At 44.3% G+C, this 26,326-nt stretch overlaps 1 protein-coding gene across 4 annotated transcripts in view; it reads right to left on the reverse strand.

Annotated features, from left to right (window-relative positions):
* CNMD (chondromodulin) overlaps positions 1–5,899 on the reverse strand; it is a 30,300-nt gene extending 24,401 nt beyond the window's left edge. For all 4 annotated transcript variants that reach the window (XM_017511838.2, XM_017511837.2, XM_037732555.1 and 1 more), the window contains exons 1-2: positions 5,606–5,899; positions 5,013–5,153 (exon numbers count right to left, since the gene is read on the reverse strand). In XM_017511838.2, the coding sequence (XP_017367327.1) occupies positions 5,013–5,153; positions 5,606–5,881 (417 nt within the window). In that variant the 5' untranslated portion in view covers positions 5,882–5,899. The remainder of the gene's footprint in view (positions 1–5,012; positions 5,154–5,605) is intronic.
* Between the last annotated feature and the right edge of the window lie 20,427 nt (positions 5,900–26,326).

Below are 26,326 nucleotides of genomic sequence, written 5' to 3' on the forward strand. Positions count from 1 at the left end.
TTTTAGTAGAGACGGGGTTTCACCATGTTGACCAGGATGGTCTCGATCTCTTGACGTCGTGATCCACCCGCCTCGGCCTCCCAAAGTGCTGGGATTACAGGCATGAGCCACCGCGCCTGGCTAGGCCTTTCTTTTTCTAAAGCTCAATTCTATTACGCATCTGGGCTGAGAACCATTGATGAATAAATGGAAATTGACGAGACAGAAGGTTAACTGGGCTTCCAGCTGAACATGTCTGCAGAGACACCTCCATTTCAAACTTGTTTTCATCTTTTGGTCAAGATTATGCATGGAGTGCCTTAGGTGTATGGTATATGGTATTAGGTATATGGAAAGGACTGCAGACAGGACCAGGGTACACTTGGTATCGAGCAGCCTGTGTGGTGAGTAAGGTCAATGTGCACATCTCTTTCAGCTCAAAATGGTAGCTACTCCCTGAACGACTCTATGGGGCAGGTGCATGGTGCCATAGGGCATCTTGTTATGAGATGTGTGGGGGATGTGGAAGAGGGGCAGGGACCTGGCACTGCAGAGAAGCACCAATCCAGGAATCAGGAAAACAGGTGGCCACACCACTCATCTCTGGATCTTGTGAGTTGCCACGAGTATAGAATGAAGTTGGACCTCATAGGTGGCTTTCATCTATGTCCTTAGAACTGTTGGGGTTTCACAGGCATGGCTGAGAGGTGAAGATGACATCGTGGCACTCTGTTCTCTCCTGTCTATTCACAGTCTAACCAGAGTGGCTCTGCTTTTTCTGTCTTATGCGTTGCATTTCTGAGTAACATTTTGTTAGAAAGACAAATGTCGATACTTAAAACATTTTTTTTTTAAACTTTGCCACTAATTAGCTGATCTAAAGGGCTCAGACACCTGATTGCTGCACTGGTTTCTAAATAATTCAGATGCTGCTCCTGTTCAGTGTGGTGCTGTCCTGTTAGACCTTTCTGTATGGCCGGGCTAGGAAGTGGGTCTCTTTCTTTCTTGGATTTAGAGGTATATGCATATCTATATATCTTACATATATTACATATCTTATATACAAATTATAATGTACATATACACATATATATATAAATCTTTAAAGGGGAGAAATGAGAACTAGTGAAAAACTGTTGCTACTTAATGTCAGGTCAGCCAGTCAAAAGTGCAAACAGCTCAGATTCAATTCAAGTCTGATTTTTTCTCCCTCAATACTAAGAGTGACTGCTACATGGACAAACACTGGAAGAAGGGTCTGTTATTGTTGGATCATTTCTTGCAGAAAACTCATTATTACAGGACCTACTGTGTACTATTTTATTGTCAGCAGAGATACAGAAATGGCTTTGCTATCTAGCACCCTTTTAGGAACAGCATTCATTCAGCAGGACAGAAAATACCAGTCAGCTCAACCACCCCTCATTGCCCCTCCTTCCCTGTCTCTGTCTGAGGAACTCAGATGTCTGTGACTTACTGTCTCCTGGGCTTCCCTGATCACAAGAACCACTCCTAGGAGTTCTGATTTAGTGAAGATAGAGCACAGCCCACCCGTCTCTTTTCCCCTTGCCCCTCAGGTGGCCCTTATGATCAGCTAGGTTTGGGAAACCTGTTTTCTTTGGCTGAGACAGGACTCTTGCAGGTGAGGTTTGGAGAGCAGGCTCGGTTCTGTCGGGTACTCTCTGAGCATCCACTGTTCATGTGGATCAGTGATGACTGTCAGAAGGAGGTTGGCAGACAACGCCCATGTGATTGCCTTCCACTCATGTGACAAAGGCTCTGTTTTTTTTTTTTTTTTTTTTTTTTTTTTTTAAAAAGAACATCACACATAAGCTTTTACTAATAAAGCAATGCAACATTCAAGAACGTAACCATTTCTCAAATTCTCAGCAGTTCTTAAGGAGACAAGGCTGTAACACTAGAAGAGTTATCTGTGGTCTGAATTTCACATTCCTCCGCCACTACCCTGGCTGTCTTTCCCCCAAAAAAGCCTCCCTAAGTGCAGGGGTGTCCAATCTTTTGGCTTCCCTGGGCCACAATGGAAGAACTGTCTTGGACCACATATAAAATACATTAACACTAATAATAGCTGATGAGTTTTATTTATTTATTTTTTTGAGATGGAATTTGAGATGGAATTTTTTTGAGATGGCATGTGCCACCACACCTGGCAAATTTTGTAGTTTCGGTAGAGATGGGGTTTCACTATGTTGGTCAGGCTAGTGTCGAACTCCCGACCTTAGGAGATCCACCTGCCTTGGCCTCCCAAAGTGCTGGGGTTACAGGCATGAGCCACCGTGCCCGGCCAACTGATGAGATTTTTTTTTAAAAGAATCTCAAAAAAAAAAAAAAAAATCTCCTAATGTTTTAAGAAAGTTTACGAATTTGTGTTGGGTTGCATTCGAAGCCGTCCTGGGCCGCATGCAGCCCATGGGGGGTGCATTGGACAAGCTGGAGAGAGGGCATCTTGGTAGCGCAGTTGCAGCCCATCTTTTATGTGCACCACACCATCTGCATGAGGACAGCAGGGGAAAGACTTGGGGGAGGAGGCAGTCCAGTTTCTAACATACTAGACTCTGAGCTGGTGATGAGGCTGGGCTGTTGGAGCAGCAATGACCTTAGCTGCTCTAAGTCCGTGGGGCTGTGAGCACCCAAGGCTATTTTTATCCAAATAAGATGAAATTTATTATTTGCCAAAATTCCACTCAATATGGTGCCTTTTACAGCCAAGGATATTTACTAATGAGTTTTTAATAAGGCCTATGTTCTATAAGATTAATTACCTAATATTTGGGAAAATGTCTAGAAAAATTAGTCTGAGAGGAAAGGCCCCAAGCAATGATCTCCTTCCCTCATTCCACAGGGTGGGGTTGTCAGTTATCTCATATTGGTGGAAACTTCCCATATTTCAATGCCTTGTTCCATTTACAACAATGTGGATGAAAAATGGCCTCAATATTGGAACCCAGTGCACTTGTCCCTGATTATTAATACTCCGGTGCTTCACAGTCCTCCAGCTAAATTTGAGTAAACCTATCCTAAGGGGATTTACCCACATGAAAGGGATAGGAGTTGAATTACAGCTGTTTCTCCTCTATAAACCAATATAGAGGAGCGGAGACACAGATAATCCCCAAAGAGTGGATAATCCATTTGGTTTGACAAGTCTTTCTGTTTGACAAAGACTTACCTTTTTTGATTACATTTTGTCTGAGCTATTTAGATTTGTATTCAGGGAAACAGACCTGTGCATGTGCTATGCGTAGATGGTGCCAAATTTACTCTATTTAGTATTTTGTGATTTGTTTTTCATACTTAAGTAATATGGATCAGGGAGAAAAAAAAAAGATTGTGATTTTCTTCATTCTCCTCACTGTACAGGATATAGCAATAACTTTGATTGTTGGCAATAAAATGTGATTCACTATTCCTCTGAATTCTTAGAATTTAATATTGCTCTCCTGAACCCGACAACAAACCATCTTGCAGTAAAGGTATGAAAAAGGGACCTGTGCTGCTTCACTATGATTGTTTAATCTCTCTTTTTAGAAGCTTGTCAGTTAGTGATGTTTACCTTGAGTAATTAAATGCCAAATGGTATTCATTTTAAAATATATCATGACCAGAATATTTACAAAAAAAAAAAAAGCAAAGCTATTTTTATTCCCAATTGACCTATACCATTGAGGCCTTGTTATCCAAAAGATAGTATTTACGTTCTAAAACCACAGAATTTCCCAAAGAGATGACAATCCAAACCCCACTATAAGTGGAGATTTAGATATTGAAATCATTCTCTTATTCACATTTGCTGTTTCAAACATGAGCATCTGGCCTAGCTTCTATATTTAAAATACAAATACATTAAGGCACTTTTCAAATACACACAAAATACATCTGATCTAACAAATCAATGCTTGTAAATTTGATATAGTCTCTAAAACAGACTCGGTGCTAAAAGGCACGCTTATCTACATTAGACATTTGAGTTAAAAATACAAATTATGCAGTGACTGCAGAAGATGTGATGTGTAAAATGGTTGAATTGCTTTCAGCACCATTTTCTGTAAGTACTGGAATTTGTTCATGCTTTGCATTTCAGGGGAGGAGAGAGAGAAAAAAAACAGCAGTCACCGATCCTCTGAGGAGAGTGATTATCAAAGAGCCCTTTGTGTGTGCCCTGGAGATGGAATTCTTTTCCATTAGTCGAAATAAGCTTATACCAGACCTGGCAGTGGTCATCAAGATAAAATGCCCCCTTTCACATAGGTGAACACATTCAGAGTACTTAGAGAACACACTGGAACTCTGCCCAGTCAACTTAGAAGCAGTCTTTACACTCCTCCAGAGCCCATGGAGCTTTAAAATAAATAGTTGCATACAAAGAAAGTAGGACAGCAGTTAGTGAAACATCTACTATTAAATCACATGTGATGGCTAGGCCAGAATTAATTGTGAAAGACATTTTCTACCTTTAAGGAAGTTAGACTCCCCTCCCCCCCCCCGCCACACACACACACACACAGAGAGAAGGGAATGTTCATGGCAAGGTCACAAAAAAACCTCCTGAAAGGCAAAAATTCCTTCCCAATTATGCGTCTGAATATTCCTCCACTATCTTTGTCCCAGATTTTACATCCACAGCCTTTCTCAGCAGGGAGAGCCTTAGAGATCATCCAGTTCCATTTTTTCCCTTAAGGCCGAGTACACTGAGGCCGAGAGGTGACGTGCCTTCCCACGGTCGCGCCACCGCTTAGCGGGAGATGAGCGGAGAACGGCTTTTCTCGGACCGTCCACTGCATTCTCCCCCACTCCATGCTTCAATCTTCTCCCGTGAAACCTTCACTTGTTTTTCTACAACGTTGACCGGAGGTGGAAAGCCGCGTGGCAGAGTGGGAATGGGAGAGGGACGCTCACGCTGGGCATGAGGGTCCCTCCGGCAGCCGCGCGCCCCTCGCTGGCCCGCGCTCGGGCTCCCCCTAGGGGCACCGTGGGCGACAAGGGGGTCCCCGCGCGCCACCCTCTGGACTTACGTGACTGTCGCTTCCCTTCCAGAAGTAGAAGGCCCCGATGGCCCCGAAGAGCAGCAGCACCGCCCCCGAAATGAGGACCACGGCTCCCACCTTGAGCAGCCGCGCGGGGCTGGAGGGCTTCACCGTCACCGTGGCGTAGGCCTGCGGGCCGGGGCGGGAGAGGGACCGTCACGTCTGCGCCGCGCGCACTCGGGTCCCACGCGCACCCGGGCCCCAAGCGGTGGCCTCCAGGGAGTAGGGAGCTGGGCGGGAAACAGCTCGCCCGGGCTCCTACGGGTGCCCTTGAGCCGCGCTCCCTCCGAAGGGTCCTTTGTAGTCGGACGCGGAAGTGCAGTGGGTAAACCCAGCAGCGCAGGGCGGTCGCCCAGGACCCGCACCCACCACTGGCCACGGGACGCCCCTCCGCAGCCGCCTGTGGATGCCCTGCCCCCTGCACACTCACACATGGGGTGACACCCCACGCACACATTTGGGACCCAAATTTATCCCCCTGCCACACACACATTCGGGGGCACACACCCCTGAGCCCGAGCTGTGGAACCAGACACTCACGCATCCCGGGCCCTGCGCGTGGAATCCCGGGCGGCACTCACCGGGGGGCTGCAGAACTCCACGTCATCAGGCCCCACCAGGGCAATGGGAACTTTGTCGGAGTTCTCTGTCATGGTTGCGGCGGGAGGAGCGAGGCACTCGGAGACTTCCCGCGCGTCCTGGGCTCTGTCCCGCTGCCCCGACGTGCAGGGCATTTCAACGCCGCGCGCACACACGGTGCACGGTCCCGCCTGGGCCAGCCCAGCGGTCCCCACCCCTTCCAGCACCTCACCTCTCTCCTCCCTTCTCTCTCCCGCCCCGGGCAGCTCGTCCTGCATTCCCAGATGCCCTCTTCTCCTCACTCTATCCTGGCTACTGGCCACCCAAACAACATCCCGATGAATCTGAATGTCGGGGTGGTTGCATCCCTCAGAGCGGGATGCTGAGTCCTGGGACGCAAAGAAATTCTTAGGTGCCAGAACAATTAGCCATGCACTCAGGATGTCTTAGAATGTCAGCGGGCTCTGCTGTGACACCTGGCTGGAGGCCATTTCCTGTAGGATCTTTGTATGTGTGTGCTGGGATGGGAGTGGGGAATATGGCTCATGGAAGGTGAAGGAGAAGAGAGCGGAGTGGTGCAGGTGGACAGGGGACACTGGCCTAAGAGTGTCAGGGTTAGGCCACCTTCACACTGGCCTGGCATTGCTGGACGACCCCTGGGACTGGAGCACGGAGCAGGGTCTTGGAGATGGCTCCTTGCCACCAGTTTTTCTAGGGGATTGGTAAAACTGCAGCAAAAGTGAGGGCCAAGTAGAGGGAGGCTGGAGGGAAGGAGTCGGGGATACCAGGATAAAAGTGCATGCTGGTTGGTTGAATAAATTAAACAAGTGCAAACAAAAGCAACAATGGCAAAGCGCGTGTGCACATACACACACAGTACTGATGTGTCCACAGAAATAAACACACACAACACACATACACACTCACATACACACGCACATTTTCACTTTTGGAAATGCCATCTTCCAGTTCCAGAATACACGGTACTGCATTTGGATCCAGGCTTCCTTAATTCACACTGGGTTCTAGCTTTGTGCAGAGCCCTCTGCTGAGGCGTAAGTGAGGGGCACTGGCACGTGGGAGGGATTGAGGTTTCCCCAAAAGGCAGCAGGAGATTGCATGTGCAGGACTGCAAAAGGAGAAAGTGTTGAAGAATCATCCAAGACACATGATGAAGAGTGCGGTGACAAGCATGAGATCTGGGGCTGGGAAGGAGGGGAGAAGTGGAGGAGATGACTTTCACAGGAGACTTGGTGACTCCTGGGCTGGGGAAACTGAGTTTTCAGACCTAGGAGGATTGGAAGAGTGGTAGGAGCCCTAGGGAAGTGAAAAAGTTGGAAGGAACAGTTTTAGACATGTTGAACTTGATGTGTGGATGAAAAGTAGAAGAACCAAGGAAACGTCCAAGCCTGCCTTGGACTCAGCTATGGCAACAGCTGTCTGCACATCGTGTTAGACTTATGGTGCTTGGGGAAAAACTCCAGCAATACCTCCAGCCACAGCTCATCCCCTGGGCAGAGTTTGAAGACCTCTTTTCACAAGGGCATTCTTCACAGAAATGTCAGTGAAGGAATAAGAGAAGTAATCGTCAGAGAGGTGGGAGATGATGCAATATAAAGTAGTGCACGTAATTTTAAAAAGCACATTCAGGAAGGGTGGGTCAGCAGTGTCAAATGCTGCAAACAAATGAGCACAGAGAAAGGCCTTGGGAGGACACAACCAGGAGGCAATGGGGGACCAGGGAGACAGTAGTTCAGTTTGCTTCACGGGGCACAGAGATGCATTGCAAAGGGTTATAGAGTGATTAAAAATATTTGCAACTTACACCACAGACAAGTAAATAGTTTTCTTATATAGAGTTTTCCTGGGAAAAACCAAAAGACTGAAAATATAGTAGAAAAATGGGCAATAGATAGAAACAGAGAGTTGGTGAAACAAGAAATACAAATGGCTCTTAAATGTAAGAAGAATGCACAACAGCATTGTTTTGCGTTTTTCTTGTTGTTTGTTTTTTGAGACAGTCTTGCTCTGTCACCCAGGCTGTAGTGCAGTGGCGCGATCTTGGCTTACTGCAACCTCCACCTCCTGCGTTCAAGCGATTCTGCCTCAGCTTCCCAAGTAGCTGGGATTAAAGGCACCAGCCGTCACGCCCAGCTTATTTTTCTATTTTTAAGAGAGACGGGGTTTCACTGTGTTGGCAAGGCTTGTCTCGAATTCCTAACCTCAAGTGATCCACCCACCTCGGCCTCCTAAAATGCTGGGATTACAGGCATGAGCCACCATACCTGGCTGCAACCGCATTCATAAAAGGAAATGCAAATTAAAAGTAGACTGGTTCACCTATGAGACTGGAAAAATATAAAAAACGCTTATTAAAACAATCTGTTGAAAAGTATGAAGAACAATAAATCTATGGACTGTTGTGGGGGGTGAATTGGTACAGCTTCTATGGAGAGCAATTTAATTCCAAAATGCAAAGTGCAGTTTCATTTCTATGGATCTATCCTACAGATGCACTCACAAGGGTGTATGTGCAGGATGTTCACTGTGGCATGTTTGTTAGAACAAAGCACTAGTAATATCCTCAATGTCCAGAGTAGAGAATTTATGATCCATCCTCACTGTGGGAGGTTGACAGCCCTTTAAAAGAATGAGGAAGCTTTGGATATAGTGATGTAGACAGAACAATCTCTAAGATATTTTAAGTGAAAAAAGCAAAGGGTGGAAAATGTGTAGAAATGCTTCCATTTGTATAAAGAAATACAAATAAGAATAAATGTAAGTATATGCTTTTTGGAAAGATAAACAAGATGCTGGTAGTGGGGGTTGCCTCTGAGGAAAATGTGAAGCTTGGGGAGACCGGTAGAAAGAAGATGCTTAACTGTGAACCTTCTGGAATGTTTTGAATTCTGTACTGTGAAGGCATATTAGCTCTTCAATAATTAAGTGAATAGAACACTAAGTAACAGGGAGTAGTTGGGGAGGAAGTGAATGCTACAAATGGAGACAATTCTTTCAAGAACTTTCAAAGTGAGGGGAAGAAGGATGAATGTAAGGAGGTTAGATGAGGGGTGTTAGCCATCAAGGAAGGTGCCCCTCCCCTCGATGAACCTTGAGAAGGAGAGAAGGACTGGAGGGAGTGAGCAGATATTTTGGAGACACACAGACATTGAAGAGGGGGAGGAGTCAGGGGATATGCAAGACCTTGCCTCATTCACACATTTTTAACACATAATATACAGAAAGCAGCTGATCAGGGCATGAGGGGTGAGGAGTGGGTATGGACACCAGTCACCTCCTTTGAGCATATTCTTCTAAAATGGCATATTTTCAACAATTTTAAGGTGATATGTTCACATGATGATGGTTATAGATAATGAAAAGGCAGCAGAAAAAGCAGTGAGGGAGCAAGACAGGATGCTCATTGCTGTGGTTTGAATGTGTTTCTCAAAATTCATGTGCTGGGAACTGAATCTCCAATGCAAGTGTTGAGAGGTAGACCTCTAAGAGATGATTAGGTCTGGAGGGCTCTGCCTTTGTGAAAGGGTTAATGCCACCATTGCAGGAGTGGGTTAGTTATCATGGGAGTGGGTTCCTGAGAAAAGAATGAGTTTGGCCCCCTTTCCCTTTCTCATGTGGGTATGTGCTCTCTCGTGCTTCCACCTTCTGCCTTGAAGGCCCTCATCAGATGCAGCACTTTACTCTTGGACTTCCTAACCTCCAGAACCATGAGCCAAATACACTTGGTTTATAAATTAACCAGCCTGTGATATTCTGTTAGAGCAGCACAAAATGAACTTAGACACTTGTGAAGAATGAAATCAAAGGGGTGCCCCCTTTCACAGGCTTGCTTTCCTCTGCCCACCCTGCCGCTGGGTCCACCTGTAGGCCCATTCCCTGATGGTTATAACACAACTGTGCTCTCACGTCAGGCACTGTGCCAGGTCTGGGCACACAGTAAGGAGCAACTGAGACATGGCCCCTGCACTTGATGAGTGCATTGAATAATGCAAAACATGGTCACCAAGCAGGTGATCAGGAAATATGCCGTCATTGCATTTGTGACACACACTATGAGGAGAGAACATAGGCTACACTAAGATCCTGTAACAACTCATTTACCCTGAGTGGGGAAGGGGGAAAGCACCTGAAGAAGTGACCTTAGGTTGAAAACAGAGAGAAGAGGAATTATTCAGGTGGCGATGGGTGAAAGGGTGTGGGAGATGTGGAGGGACAGTGTATTAGAAGGCCATGGAATGGTAGAATTTGGCATCTGAAAAAGGAAAAGCTAGATTGCAGAGAATAAAAGAAAGGGTGGCCAGAGATGAGGCTCCAGAGAGAGACAGTTACCTCAGCTGATAAGGTCTTCTAGGCTATGTTAAGAATCTTGAAAATTTCTTCTTAGAATCGGGAAGTCAGTAAGGGGTTTAAAGCAGCGGAATGGTGTGATCTAGTTTGCATTTAAAAAATATTATTTTGGGCTGGATGCGGTGGCTCACACCTGTAATCCCAGCACTTTAGGAGGCCTAGGCGGGTGGATCATGAGGTCAAGAGATCGAGACCATCCTGGCCAACATGGTGAAACTCCGTCTCTATTAAAAATACAAAAAATTAGCCAGGCGTGGTGGTGCATGCCTGTAGTCCCAGCTACTCGGGAGGCTGAGACAGGAGAATTGCTTGAAACCGGAAAACAGAAGTTGTAGTGAGCCGGGATAGTGCCACTGCACTCCAGCCTGGCGATAGAGCGAGACTACGTCTCAAAAAATATATATATAGTGGGGTAGAATAATCAATCTAGAGTGGGCAAAGTAGAAAGGGTAGTTTTTAAAATTTATTTTATTTATTTTTTTGAGATGGGGTCTCTCTTTGCTGCCCAGGCTGGAGTGCAGTGGCATGATCTCGGCTCACTGCAACCTCCACTTCCCGGGTTCAAGCAATTCTCCTGCCTCAGCCTCTCAAGTAGCTGGAATTACAGGTGCACGCCACCACTCTTGGCTAATTTTTGTATGTTTAATAGAGACTGGGTTTCACCATGCTGGCCATGCTGGTTTCGAACTCCTAACCTTAAGTAATCCACCCACCTTGGCCTCCTAAAGTGCTGGGATTATAGGTGTGAGCCACCATGCCTGGCCTAAAATTTTAGTGTTTTAACGCCGGGGTCTGGCTCTGTTGCTCAGGTTGGAGTGTAGTGGTGGGATCAAGGCTCACTGTAACCTTGAACTCCTGAGCTCAAGTGATCTTCCTACCTCAGCTTCCTGAGTAGCTACAACTACAGGCATGTACCATACCTGATTAATTAATATACACATATATTTATTTTGTAGAGGTAGTGTCTCACTATATTGCTTAGGCTGGTCTTGAGCTGCTAGCCTCAACTGATCCTCCTCCCTTGGACTTTCAAAGTGCTGGGATTACAGGCATGATTTAGGAGGCTGTTGCAGTGGTCCAGGAAAGAGATGATGTTGGTCTGAACTAGAATAATTGTAAATGATGCAGATGAGAAGAAATATGAATCCTAAGGAGTCCACTAGGATTTCAGATCCATGTGGGAGGTAGAATCAACAAGCTCTGGAGATTGGTTGAGTGTGAGGTGAGTGAGAGAGGAAGTCAGGATGACCTCATGTTGTTGTAACTGAGCGAGTTAGAAGGAACGTGCCACGCTCCAAATTAAGTGTCATTTATTGATTTGCCGGGGACCAAGAGACAGCTAATGCTCAAAATTCTCTTGGCCGGAGGAAGGGGCCTGATTATCTTTTATATCTTGATTTAGATAGGGGAGGGGAGTACCCAGCTGAGGTAGAATTTTACAGAACCAGAAAAGCAAATTAGAGGAAGGGGCTGTGGGCGCAGGTGGTTTCCATACAATTACCAAATAGAGGGGTGATCAGGCTCCTTCTACAAAATGATCAAAGGAAACTTACAATAGCAGTGGAGAGGTATGACAAGCAGGACACAGTTACAATGGTTACAAGTGTTACGAACAGTAGCTTCAATGCTTCTAAGTGCAGCATGACTCAGTCATGCATCCAGAGGGGCTGTGGTAAGGAGGGGAAGCCAGGTTGGAGTATCCAGCTAAAATGGAGTCAGTAAGCTAGCCCAGGGTAGGTTATTACAACGTATCAAGCACAAACAACTAGATGCAGAAAGCACTGGATGAGTTTGGGACATGTTAAGTTGAAGAGCTGTGAAAATTCAAGTGTGGATGATAGTGTCAGGAAATAAGCTGAGAAGACCATCTGCTGAGAGTAGCCAGCGGGCTTGTGGAGTGTGGGAGAAGTTGACAACAGTGGCATGAAGAATACCACAAAGAATTTATAGGAGCAGTGACCATTTGGGGCTGGAGAATAAGAAGGAGCCAAGACTCCCCATCCGCCCTGACTGAACAGAGCAGGTTAGAGGAAACTGGAAGATATTGGGGGTATTTTTTTTTTTTTTGGATATTGGATTTTTTTGTGAGATGAATATATTGGATTTTTTGAGATGAAGATATTGGATTTTTTTTTTTTGAAATGAATTCTTGCTCTGTCAGGCTGGAGTGCAGTGGCACGATCTCAGCTCACTGCTGCAGTCTCCGCCTACCAGGTTTGAACAATTCTCCTGCCTCGGCCTCCTGAGTAGCTGGGACTACAGGCACATGCCACCACACCTGGCTAATTTTTGTATTTTTAATAGAGACGGGGTTTCTCCATGTTGGCTAGGCTGGCCTTGAACTCCTGGCTTCAAGTGATTCTCCTGCCTTGGCCTCCAAAGCACTAGATTACAGGCATGAGCCACTGTGCCTGGTCAGTTATTGGATATTGAAGACCGCCTTGAGAAGGGGAGAAAGTCAGGGGCTAGGCGATTCTAGAATATGGGCTGGGACGGAAGGTCCATGAAGTGAGGAAGTGTTCATGAACCAGGAATAGGGAAGGACTGGTGTGATGATGGCGTCCGGATGGGACAGGAAAGGGAGAAACTATGAAGGTCATAATCAGAGAAGGAGAACTCAGACTTTGAGATTTTAGAGGTGAGCCAACTTTGCATAAAAATGTGGTCTGAGGTGTAGACATACTAACAAAGGATTGGAGATAATGAGGCATCTAGGAGTTGAGGGTATTGAAGGAAGGGTGTGAAACTTAGTGTGCATTTTGACGTTGCTGTTTTAGTCCATTCAGGCTGCTATCACCAAATACCTTCAGTGGGGTAACATATAAGCAATAGAAATTTATTGGTCACAGTTCTGGAGGTTTGGAAGTGTAAGACCAAGCACCAGCTGATTTTGTGTCTAATGAGGGCTCAGCCTCTGGTTCAGGACAGAACCTTTCACTGCATCTCACACGGTGGAAGGAGCAAACAAGCTCCCTGAGTCCTCTTTATAGGCACTAATTCCAGGAGCCCTTATGACCCATCATCTCCCAAGGGTCCCTCCTCCCAGTCCCACCACATTGGGGATTAGGTTTCAGCATATGAATTTGGCAGGGGGGATGCAAACATTTACAGCATAGCAGTTGCTGTGGGCATGATAGGGACCTGACAGGGAAAAAACCAAAAAACCTGTGAGGGAGTTGCAGAAATTGTGACAGAGAGTGGGAGAGTGTTCCTTTTTTTTTTGGAGCTGGAGTTTTCTCTCTGTTGCCAGGCTGGAGAGCAGTGATGCGATCTCGGCTCACTGCAACCTCCAAGTCCCTGGTTCAAGCAATTCTCCTGCCTCAGCCTCCCAAGTAGCTGGGATTACAGGCATGTACCACCACACCCAGCTAATTTTTGTATTTAGTAGAGACAGAGTTTCAACTGTTGGCCAAGACGGTCTCCACCTCCTGACCTTGTGATCCGCCTGCCTTGGCCTCCCAAAGTGCTGGGACTACAGGCGTGAATGAGAGTGGGAGAATATTCTATGTGGAACTCCCTGTGAGAAACAGAAGGTGGTATGAATGGATGTGTGAATGTCAGAAGAAGAGATTTTGCAGCGAGAGGGTGGTGGAACAAAGTCCTGGAATGGACAGTGGAGAGCCAGAAACAGCCCCTTGTCTCCTGGGAATCCATGCAGAGCCTCCCTCTTCCAGAAGGGTTGGGGAGCAGTGAAGAGCTCCAATTAATGGCACTATTATTGTAGTTACCTTTACATACAGCTTTCCATCACTACTGCTTTCTGAACACTCTGGCATTTAGATTAGGAGAAGAGGAGCAGTTTAGGGACCGTGGTTAAAGATAAAGGAGAGCCTTTGAGGGAATTCCGCAGGATCACTAACACATAATTACTCCAGTCAAGCAGCTGAAGCAGCTCTAGAATTTTCTGATGATGACACTAATGTTTACAATCTAGGTGGTGGGGAGGTGAGAGGGCATTGCTGCCTGGCTATCATAGGCAATTAACTTTTTTTTTTTAGACCGATTCTTACTCTGTTGCCAGGCTTGAGTGCATCCCTCGATCTTGGCTCACTGCAATCTCCACTTCTTAGGTTCAAGTGACTGTCCTGCCTCAGCCTCCTGAATAGCTTGGATTATAGGCACTACCACCATGCTTGGCTAATTTTTATGTTTTTAGTAGTGACAGGGTTTCACCATGTTGGTCAGGCTGGTCTTGAACTCCTGACCTCATGATCTGTCTTAGCCTCCCAAAGTGCTGGGATTACAGGCATGAGCCGCTGCTCTTGGACTGGCAATTAGCTTTTTGTGCATTATGACAGACCCTACATCCCAGTGCCCATGAACCGGCTCACGGGCTCTTTTCCTTTTCTACTCCTGTTGTCTAGCCTATTTGGAGTTACTGCAGGGAACATTTTTACACTGGCAAAATAAAAAAAAAAATATTGCACTGATGACAGATACACTCCAGAAAACATAAAGTCACATTCCAAAGCTAAATACCCGGTATTCATTCATTATCTGCCTTTTGGAATCACCAAAACAGGGTTTCTGACCTTTAGTTTAGCAAATTTTGAGCCTTTAGAAAGTATATTAGTCCACACAGATAGGTTAATTTTCAAGTTATCTTTATCATGTGTCTCTAAGCTTCCTCCTTCTCATTCAAATGCCAGAGTGTGCAGGATCTGCACAGAGCATAGTGACATAAAACTATGTAGAAATAACTGGAGCTATGCTCTGCCCCTCACCCCTCACGGCAACTGTATCTTAGAATAGGGGCTTCATCTCACCTTTTCACTCTCAAGAACTCAGACCCCTTTCAGTGGAGTTTTATGAGGTAGTCATCTCTGGAATAACACAAGAACCTCCTCACTGTCTTCAGTCTATCTCCTTTTCATCTCTTCACCCTGTAGCGACATCACCTTTTCTGAAGTGCAACTCACATCTGCTCATATCTCTGCTCAAAATCCTTCTGCGGCTCCTAGTTCCGTCAGAGTCAAGTCTAGATGCCTTTGAAGCACATCTGAAGCTCTGGTCACTTTCCTGCTTTCCTCTTGGTCTATTTAATTGCCTGTTGTCCCCACCAGACCATCACGTAAGCTTCTGGGAGTTCAGGTCTGTGTCTTATTTACTGTTGTTCATTGGGCAGATGGATAGTAAATTAATACATGAAAAGAAAAGTGGACTGGGCACGGTGGCTCATGCCTATAATACTTGCACTTTGGGAGGCCGAGGGAGGTGGATCACCTGAGGTCAGGAGTTCGAGACCAGCCTGCCCAACATGGTGAAACCCCTTCTCTACTAAAAATACAAAAATTAGCTGGGCATGATGGCAGGCGCCTGTAATCTGAGCTACTCAGGAGGCTGAGCACTCCAGCCTGGGCGGCAAGAGTAAAACTCAGTCTCCAAAAAAAAAAAAAAGAAAAGAAAAGAAAAAAGAAAAGCAGGGCAAAGACCATTGATAACATGTGCCAACTCATTGCATAGAAGACCTTGCTGAAGAGTCTCATGTTCCTTGTTAGTCACCACTGCAGAATGATGAATGGGCCAGTCACCTATGGTAAGAAGCTATGTGGCAAGTGGCCTTCATCAGAACTTCTGCTTTGACAGAGGACTTTTTTCTTGTTTTCAAATAGTAGAGACAGTCTGAGAAATGTAGTCTGGATTTTTGAGTATTGGAATTTTTGGAATATTTCAATGATTTATGGGATAATGGCAGAGAAAATGAAGTGTTAGATGAGCCCAGAAAATCCAGGACCTGTGATCACACCTCACAATGATCATGGAACTGTTGTTGTCTAAACTGTATGACTTGTATTGTGTTTATTTTGTAAATTCCTGATCCCTTTTGTAAGACAGCAAGCTCCTGGCTTTCTGGGGACTGTCTTCTACATCTTAGGAACCTTCCCATGTTTAATATGGTGTGTTGAATGCAGTAGATTGTTAGTAGATGTTTATTGAATGGCCGAATAGGGACTAGGTCAGTTACCTCCTTGGTGCCACAGATAATTGCTCAGGGGAACGAAGACAGACTATTCAGAAACTTCTAGATACTGTTCACAACAGAGCAATTACCACCTCTGCCCATTCCCTGGGACTTACCCTGGGTTTCCCCAGAGAACAGCACATCCAAGTAATAGTTTATTCAAAGCAACCTTAACTTTTGTGACTTGCCTTGGAATCACCAAGGAGAATGGGTCAGGCTGATAATTTTCAACCCATCAGTCTGTTTTTTTCCAACCGTACTCACCCAGATACCTTCTGTCAATTGTGGCAAACTTCTAAGAAGAATAAGGACTGCGAAAATATGAAAATGGACTGAATTCTCTGTGCTGAAAGTAATAAAAGTAGGAAGGGAGAGAAATGAAGATGGGGAGCATTCTGACGGGTCATTAGGTCTGCATCCTCTTTATCATTGTTGAATAGCTATTGAGTGTCAGCCCGCAGCGGGCACAGTAAATGGGTAGGATCCCTGCACAGCGAGTTAATCCATATGCAAACACAGTGACCCCAATTGCTTTGCAATCGTGAGCCACATGGCCTGTGCCCTTAAAATACATCATTTGGGCAGCTGCCAGGGGGCTGATTTATCCCAGCTGGCCAGAAACAGCCCCGAGATCATCAGCGCTTTTGTTAATGGAGAGAGAGGGGCAGAGGAATCAAGATATTCCTGGGCACCAAGCATTCATTAGCCACCTGGCCTCCCTAAATTATGATCCTGCCATGATTTTCCCAGTGCTTCGACTGAAATTTTAATATTTGGAATGTATTAATAACTCGGAACATGTCATTTCCTAAATAAGCAATGCCCTTCTGGACTCATTGGAGAAGAGAGCCCAGAGAATGGTTGAATAGCACAGATATTGGCTACCCAGTGAGATGAGCAGTGCGAGGGTGACCCTGGAAGTTCTATCCACAAAGCAAATACAAACAGATGCGATATATGAATGGACCTCTGGGTTAATACCCTGGCTTTCTATGCATTTGTTCTATTCGCATAGCATCTTAACAGGACCAGCCCCAGGAAAAATGGTGAAATAGATGATAATAGCAGCTAGCACTTCCAGAGCACTTGCTATGCACATGCCATGTAGATTACATGAGACTCCCACAGGGGGCACTGGTCCATCTCATGGGGATGCTTGCTTCATAAAGGCAGGGACTTAATCTGTCTTAATCACCTTCTTATGATCCCTAGCACTGAGAACAGTTTCTGGTACAATAAATATCTCAATAAATATCTGGTGAGTGATTAAATGGGTCTCCATGTTAGATGAGGTAGTTGAGGTATGGCAGAGTTGGTAACCTGTCCAGGTTGTACAGCTCTAGAAAGTCACAGAAGCAGGATTCACAACCTTCTTCACCACCAAGAGGATCCTCAGGCGTCCTCTTGTCCTGGGTGCTTGAAACCCCATCAGCCTCCCATTCAGGTCTGTTTCCATCAGTGCTTTGTCCTCAGATATTAGCCTTTGTTATAAACAGAATGTTTGTGTCTCTCTAAAAGTCATATGTTGAGCCCTAACCACCAGTGTGATGGTACTTGGAGGCAGGGCCTTTGGGAGGTGATTAAGTTTAGATGAGATAACGAGGATGGAGAGCCCATGATGGGATTCATCTCTTTATAGCAAGAGGTAGAGAACCAGAGCCCACCCTCTCCACCAGGTGAGGATACAGCAAAAAGGTGGCTGTTAGCAGGACAGGAAGAGAGCCCTCATCAGGAACTGCATCTGCTGGCACCTTGACATTGAACTTTACAGCCTCCAGAACTGTGAGAAGTAAACATCTGTTAAGCTACCCAATCTGTGGAATTTCGTTATAACAGCAGCCTGAGCAAACTAAGGCAACTTTTCAGGCTCACTCATCAGAATTTACCTATCCTGTATTCTATTCATTTAGGACTCTGCTTTCTACCATGACAGCTGGAGGTCTGACCAGCTTCCTTCCTCCCCATTCTGCTCCCTCACCCCTCCAACATCTCTGTAGCACATCAGGGTTTACAAAGACAGTTCACATGCAAGAGTTCACATGAAGCTCAAAACCTTGTCAAACAGGCAGATCATCATTATTATCCTCATTATACAGATCAATCAACTGAATTTGGGCAAGACCAAGGGACTTACCACAACAACATAGCAAGGACTAGGACTCGGGTGCCCTGGCTCCCCAGCCCAGTGGCCTCTTCCTCAGTACCACCTTGTGTGTAATAATATGTTGTTCATTCAAGAGTGGGTTGCAGTGTAACTAGAGGCTGATGGGGAGGTGGGATGTCAACTTAAGCAAATGACTCTCCTGGGGCAGCATTTTTGGCAGGTGAGCTCAGAGATTTTGAAGTACTTCAGATGAATATGAGTTCGCAGGTACCTACAGTTCCTACTTCGAAGCCTGGGGCGGGATCTTTTGAAAATGAGCTGCCAAACAAGCATACTTCTCCAATTGCACACCTAGTTGATCTTCAACCCCTGACCATTCTGAGAAACGTCACCTGCATTTGCGCCCTTCTGACCATCCCTACTTCCTGTCCACACGTCACCACGTGGATCTCATAGGGCTTCATCCTGTAAGCATGGACTATTGCTGTGGTCTCTTAACTGGACCCCTGCTACACGTCCACCCTGTCCAGGCCTCCTCCCATCTTGGGGCCCTGTCTGATAACCAATTCAATAACAAAAACCTCCTGCTTAAAAACCTATGTTTGCTGAGCCATGTGAGGTGAATGTGGCAGACTTTAGAAATAGAAAGGATTAGGGCCTGCTGGTCAATTTTTGTTTTTGTTGCAATTGCTTTTGAGGACTTAATGATAAATTATTTGCCAAGACCTACGTCCAGGTTGGGATTTCCTAGGTTTTCTTCTAGCGTTTTAATAGTATTGGTACATAAAGATGGAACAAAAGACACCGGGGATGGCTAGAGGGAGGAGAGAGGGAGAGAGGGGAGGGGGCTGGAGACTACCTACTGCATACTATGCTCACTACCAGGGTGACAGAACCATTTGTATCCCAAACCACAGCATCACACAACATACTCATGTGACAAACCTGCACCTGTACCCCCGAACCTAAAATACAAGTTGAAATTTAAAAAAGAGAGAAAAGATAACAAAATAGAGAAAGATGGCAAAAGTAAAAAAAAAGAAAACAAACCTTTCTTTGGGGAAGACTTGGAAATTATTTTACTCTTTAAAAAATTCTCTTCATACTTACTCTTACCAAGTAAGCTCAGTGAGAGCAGGATTTTATCTATTTACAGCACAAACCTGTTAGATACCTAAACACTAAATAAAATGCAGAAGAATAACCACACATGGTGTTAATTCCACTAAGGCCTTGGATATTTGGTGTGTCACAAAATTTAAAACAGAATCCATTTACGTTTATTTTTAAAAGAGTGTACCAAATTTTGGCTCCAAGAAAATCACCCACAAGAAGAGAAAAATCAATAAAAATGAAGATGATCATTGTGGAGTAATTCATAATAAAGAAAAACCAGAAACAACTTAAGAGTGAGTAGTTAAGTAAATTACATTGTGTCAATTTGATGGACTACCATATAGTCACTAAAAATTGTAATTATGCAGACTGTGTAGCATCATAAAATGTGATGATATAATGTTAAACATGCAGAGTGGAATTGCAAATTGCAAGTATACTTGATTACAGCTCTAAAAATCATGTTTACATATGGGCAAGGACTGGAAGCGAGAAGAATGGAAACAGATGAGTTCGGCTGGTGGTATTGTGAAGGATCTCCCTTCTTTCTGAATTTGTGTTATGTTGATCTTGTTTGTGCTGTCTTAAAAGGATGCTGTTCATCCCATTTGGGGACCACTTTCAAGATTGTCAGTCTCAGGAAGGCACATAAACAGCAACAAGGACTGCAATTCTTGATTTTACCTTGTTGCTGGTTCTCTCTTGGGTGCCTGGCTCTGCTGGTGGGAATTCTCTGATCCATCCTGAGCATGGCTGTTTGCACAATTGCCCCCAAATAGAGCGTTGCTGCAGAAAATCAACCATGGGATGAATATTTATTTGTAAGTGTGATCATATTCACAGCCATTTACTACATTTTTTTTTTCATTTAAAAACAACTCAAGCACAGGCTGAGATTCCATTTACTAGGAATGTTGTAGAGGGAATTGCTTTTGAGGCTGTAGAAGTTTGAATGAGATGATCTCAAAGATCTGCTGAATCTAACTCATGATCGTGTGACCTTTAAACACACATCATTTAAGGAACACCATGCTGGCATGGACTGGCCAGGCTCTGGAGTCCACTAGCCCTGGGGTCAAATCCCAGTTATCCCACTGACAAGCTTTGTGACTATAGAGTTACTTTTTTTTCTTTCTTTCTGAGACTGAGTCTGGCTCTGTTGCCCAGGCTGGAGTGCAGTTGTGCGATCTCAGCTCACCACAACCTCTGCTTCCTGGGTTCAAGCAGTTCTCCTCTCTCAGCCTCCCGAGTAGCTGGGATTACAGGCACACACCACCATGCCCGGCTAATTTTTTTGTATTTTCAGTAGAGATGGGGTTTCACCATGTTGGCCAGGCTGGTCTTGAACTCCTAACCTCAAGTGATCTGCCCGACTCGTCCTCCCAAAGTGTTGGAATTACAGGCGTGGGCCACTTTGCCCAGCCGATGAGTTAGTTTTTATATCTCTGACTGTCAGGTTTGTCATCTGTAGAATCAGAACATCAAAACTTATCCCTATGAGCAACGTGGTGAAACCACATCTCTACTAAAAATACAAAAATAAGCCGGGCATGTGGCATATGCCTGTAATCCCAGCTACTTGGGAAGCTGAGGCAGGAAATCACTTGAACTCAGGAGGCAGAGGTTGCAGTGAGCCAAGATTGCACCACTGCCCTCCAGCCTTGGCAACAGAGTGAGACTCCATCTCAAATAACAAACAAACCAAAACACCTATTCCTGAAGGTTACTGAGAGCATGGAAATGAGCTAACATGTGGAGATGCCCAGTAAGAGTGGCTAGCATATAATAGATGCTGAGGTAAACGAAGATGCACAGGAGTGGCAGAGCGGAGCAAACTGGTGGGCTTTCACACATGAAAGCACAGGAAAAGTGAATTTTAAGCAGGGATTTAAAAGAGCATAGAAACAGAAGACTGCTGATAACATATGCCACGACATAAAGGAAAAGCTGGGTGTTACTGCCAATTTATAAATGGCAAAAATACTGTTTCTCCTGGGAGCAGCTGCAGCAAAAACAAATGTGAACAATCACGAGGTTCCTAACTTTTCATTTAATTGCAAAAAATCAAATACGTAATCTGAGGCTCATCATAGGCACCTGCTCTACCTTCTCTTGCTAAGCCAAGAAAGATCTCATCTGCAGTGATGAGTTCAGCCTTTCGTGCTGCATTTCAGAGAGAAGCTTCCCTAATAAGCTGGCTTCTCAGATTGACGTGAGCTACATATATCATGTGAGTTATTTTCTGTTTTAAATCCCTGGCAGTTCTCTTGGGACCAAGATTTCCACTGACATTGAGATTCGGTATTAATTCAAAGACTATCTACATGGTTACATAAGAATTAGAGAAATGAAAACAGAAAAACGTTGGACTTTTGTAACACCCTATTAAGTTTTCTTCCCCCTCATCCCTGCCTTCGCTTTGTTTAGGAAAGTAAAAATGTTGAAAAGAAAAAGTGGCACCTATTATTTTGTATAAAACATAAAAAGCAATAAACCATTTTGATTTCTCAAAACTGTACCCTGAGCATGCAAGAACCTTCAAATAGATCAGAAATGTGGAAACTAAACTAATGAGCGTACCCCATGAAGAGATTAAATACAGTACATGGTATTTTCAGAGTCAACAGAAAACCCACTGGGCATTCATGGCATCTGAAGATTGGTTTTTATGAAACCTACTGAGCCAAGTTTTGTGCTGAAGCCAGACCTCTGAAAAAAGTTGGACAGAGGCACTATTCACAGTACTTGGGGATTTGTGTGGAAACAGTTTACAGATTTTCTGACAACCTTGTCTTTCAATTCAGATGAATGAAGCACTATTGTTTGGTCATGAGGAAATTTAATAAAAAAAGTTGTCACCAAAGCTGTTTCTCATTGGGTGCAAGTGTGTGGAAATGACAGTCTTTAAATTTTGCTTGAAAAATGAAATTACACCAGACACCAAAATCAATGCCAAAATAAAGTTAACTTTGAATTAAAAAAATAAGAAAAGTGACAGAATGCTACGTTAGGACTAATAACCTTTGGACTTTGTTAATAGATGTGTTCCTGTCTCCCACATTGGACCTTGATTTAGATTACTCTGAGAGGCATGTTTAGGGTCTTCAGGACAACAAGATATATTGTAGGTGGCTGCTTGAGGGTCGCTTTGAAACTACCTTACTGCATGCTTTGACCTGGTGGAGGCCTTCATGATGGCACATCGAGGCATGCTTAGGTCTTCTAAAATCATAGCCTGTCTTGTTTTCTATGTAAAATTTCAAATTCTGTGCTATATATGAACATACTTGTCTCAGTCCATTCAGTGCTGCTATAAGGAATACTTGAGGCTGAGTAATTTCTTTAAGAAAGAGATTTATTTGACACTCGGTTCTGTAGGCTATACAAGAAGCATGGCCCCAGGCTGGGTGTGGTGGTTCGAGCTTGTAATCCCAGCTCCTTGGGAGGCTAAGGCGGGCGGATCACTTAAGGTCAGGAGTTTGAGACCAGCCTGGCCAACATGAAACCCCCTCTTTACTAAAAATACAAAAATTAGCTGGGCATGATGGCGGGTGCCTGTAATCCCAGCTACTCAGGAGGCTGAGGTAGGAGAATTGCTTGAACCTAGGAGGTGGAGGTTGCAGTGAGCCCAGATTGTGCCACTGCACTCCAGCCTGGGCGGCAGAGTGAGACTTTGCCTCAAAAAAAAAGAAGCATGGCCCAAGCCTCTGTTTCTGATGAGGGCCTCAGGCTCCTTCCACTCACAGCAGAGGGGAAAGCGGGGAGCCCATGTGTAGAGATCACACGGCCAGAGAGGAAGTGAGAGAGAGAAGTAGGGGAATGCCAGGCTCTTTTCAACAGTCAGCTCTTGCAGGAATTAATATAGTGAGGACAGCACCAAGTCATTCATGAGGGATCTGCCCCCATGACCCAAACACTGCCAATAGGCCCCACCTCCAACACTGAAAACCCAGTTTCAACATGAAGCTTGAGGGTTAAATATCCAAACTATAGTCATACTTACGTATGCTGAGACTTCTATAGTTTCTAAGGCATCTTCTGTTTGTAAATCAGTTTAAATGGACTGTTAAGTAGACAACTGCTCTAATACCCACTGAGCTGAAAGAATCAACATGGAGCCCAGGGATGCTAAGGCTTTCAAAAGGTCCAGTCCAACAAATGCCAGTTAAGAAGGAAGAAGATTTATTTCTCTGTTCTCTTCAAGGCCACGTGGTTTAGCAGAAAGTGCAATGGATTCATAGTCAGTAGACCTGGATTTGAATTCTAGCAGAAAGAGAGTGAGATTTGGAATCTGGGATGTAGGTATTGAATTGACCAATCCTAGCAATGGTGAGACCTTAAAAAGGAAAACTTTCTCACTTCTCAAAGCCTCAGTTTACTGCTGAAAAATGGGCCTACTAGGAAACATTGTTCTAATAGGACTATTGCAAGAGTTCCACAGGAAATGATGACTTTAAAAGTGTTTTGTGTCTTGTAAAGTACTATACAAATTTAGCCATTATTCTTACTAGTTGTGTGATCTTGGACAGATCTCCTAGTTTTTCTGAGCCTTAGTCTCCTTCTCTGTAAAATGGGGAGAGTAACAGCAGGCTTATTCATCTCATGAATGTATCTTAAAGCTCCAAATGAAATGATGTGAAAAAAAACTGGGTATTCCGCAAAATATTATTTTAACAACTTTTTCTTCTTGCTTTCTTTTTGAGACAGGACCTCATTCTACTCCCCCGGGCTGGAGTGCAGTGTGATCACAGCTCACTGCAGTCTTGACAGCCCCAGTTCAAGTAATCTTTTCACCTTAGCTTCCAGAGTAGCTGGGACTACAGGTGCCACCACGTCTGACTAACTTAAAAAAGTTTTTTTTGCAGGAACAGGGTCTCACTATTTTGCCCAGACTGGTCTGGGACTCCTGGGCTTAAGTGATCCTCCTGTCTTGGCCTCCCAAAATGCTGGGGTTACAGGCATGAGCCATCATGCTTGGCCTAACTTTTTCAAATTAATTTAAGAATATTTAAGTGGAATGCCTTGAGTATTATAAACTTTGGGATGATTTAATAATTTTTATACTTTGTTGAATGCTGCCATTCATTTAATTTGATCTACAGATGATCTTCAAGATTTTAATAATCCCTTAAATAGTCAGAGGCATAATTATATTGGTGGCTTAGCAAAATAATGTTCTCATGTTACTACAGAATTGCTTTCAACTACTCACAGGACAATCCCCTCCCGAAAGTCGACCCATCACTGTACCTGCCTTTTCTTCTTTTGGTGGTGGATATCGTCTTAATCTATTTGCTTCAGTGATAACACATATTAGGGAGCCAATCCTAGTTCCCTCATTATTCTTTTCACCCTTTGCAAATCTGGAAGAGATGGTCCCTGCTAAGAAGTTGACGTTAGTAACACACAGTTTTTGTGGAACAGAAGAGCCTCTGACACACTGTGGAAACAGATACTTGAAAAATACCTGGACTAGCCGGGCGTGGTGGCTCATGCCTGTAATCACAGCACCTTGGGAGGCCAAGGCAGGCGGATCACTTGAGGTCAGGAGTTCGAGACCAGCCTGGCCAACATGGCGAAACCCTGTTTCTACAAAAAAAAAAAAAAAAAAAAAAATTAGCTGGGCATGGTGGTACATGCCTGCAATCCAGCTACTTGGAGGCTGAGGCAGGAGAATTTCTTGAATCCAGGGGGCAGAGGTTATAGTGAGCCGAGATTGCGCCACTGCACTCCAGCCTGGGCAACAGAATGAGAATCTGTCTCAAAAAACAAAAAAGAATATCTAGACAGACAGGAGGGAAGAAATTGCATGTGTGCATCCTTGAAGAAAAACCTCCCCTTACTGTGCAGTAACACTGTAGCTTTTGAGGTATTTTATAAGCTTTCAGTGCCAATGTACCATAGCGTTCACATAAAAGCCAACATGCCTTGAAAGATTCTGTCATTGCCTTTATTTGGGGAGGGCTGGCTCAGCCTAGCTGAATACATGCCCTTTCTTTAGAGAGGAGCCCAAAGACAGACACTATAGACATTATCTTCACACTTTCAAATAAAACATTCCTTGGTGAAAGGCAGTCTTGTTCCTATCCCAAGATCTATCAGTATTGTCTCCCAGCTGGTCTTTGCATTTCACAGGGGATGTGAACTCTTCTGCATCTCTGCAAAGTCCTTCCTTAGCAGGTTCTTACCTAATCAAATAGGGACAAAAGGAAGATTTTTCTTTTCCAGGGGATTTTGACTTCCAAAGAATAACGGTGAGGTTAAAGGGTCATATGAGCTGGTACAGCAAGCCTAAGGACTGAGCTATTTTTCACATTTCTGTGTGCAAAGCTCTTAAATGAAAAGCAGAAAATGGCCAATTTAGTTAAAAATTGAGAATGTGAAGTGGCAAAAAGGATTAAGTCTTTCTAAAAAGCAAAAGAACTAAAGAAAGCAAATAACACAACTGGTTAGCAGCTACTCAAGAGGTAAAAGCAAAAGGCAGCACAGGCAAAGATCTGTGTGCGTGTGTGTGTGAGTGTGTGTGTGTGTACACATATGCAGTTTGTATTAACAGGCAGGAGGCAGTAATGGTTAGGACAGGCAGTCTTGGATTGAATGATAGCCCCCTAAATGACTTAACTTTTTTGAGTTTTAGTTTTTTTCATCTGCAAGCAGGAAAAATAATAGCACCAATTTCATAGGATTGCTATGAAGATTAAATGAGATATAAGGCATATAAGACACAGCAAGTACTTGGCATAGAGCAAGCTCTCAGTAAGTAGTAATTATTTTATTATCGCCATGTATTTCCTGTGAAAGTAAGTTTGTAGAGATAAAATGAGCAGTTACCCAGTGGTTTGTGGGTTCTGAGACTGGATTTTCTACCTCCTACCATCATAAAAGGGAAATGCAGGTCCTTAGTTCTAAGCATTTTTCTTGTAGCTTTTTTTTTGGGGGGGGTTACATTTTTCCTCTATGCTTTCACTTTTTGGAATATTTTTTGAATGATCACTCACCTTTTCTCTTTTATTTTGCATTTAAAAATTCGAATTTCTGTGAGCTTTTTGAGACTTTTATCTTTTACTTCTTTTATTCTGCCATAATCTTGTCCTCAAATGGTTCTTAAAAATAGCATTTTATTTCAGTTTCATTGCGGTAATATCTTCTCCTATCTGTGAGCATATTAATTAC

The sequence above is a fragment of the Cebus imitator genome, unplaced genomic scaffold (genome assembly GCF_001604975.1).
Source record: "Cebus imitator isolate Cc_AM_T3 unplaced genomic scaffold, Cebus_imitator-1.0 Scaffold453, whole genome shotgun sequence".
Classification (NCBI taxonomy): Eukaryota; Metazoa; Chordata; class Mammalia; order Primates; family Cebidae; genus Cebus; species Cebus imitator.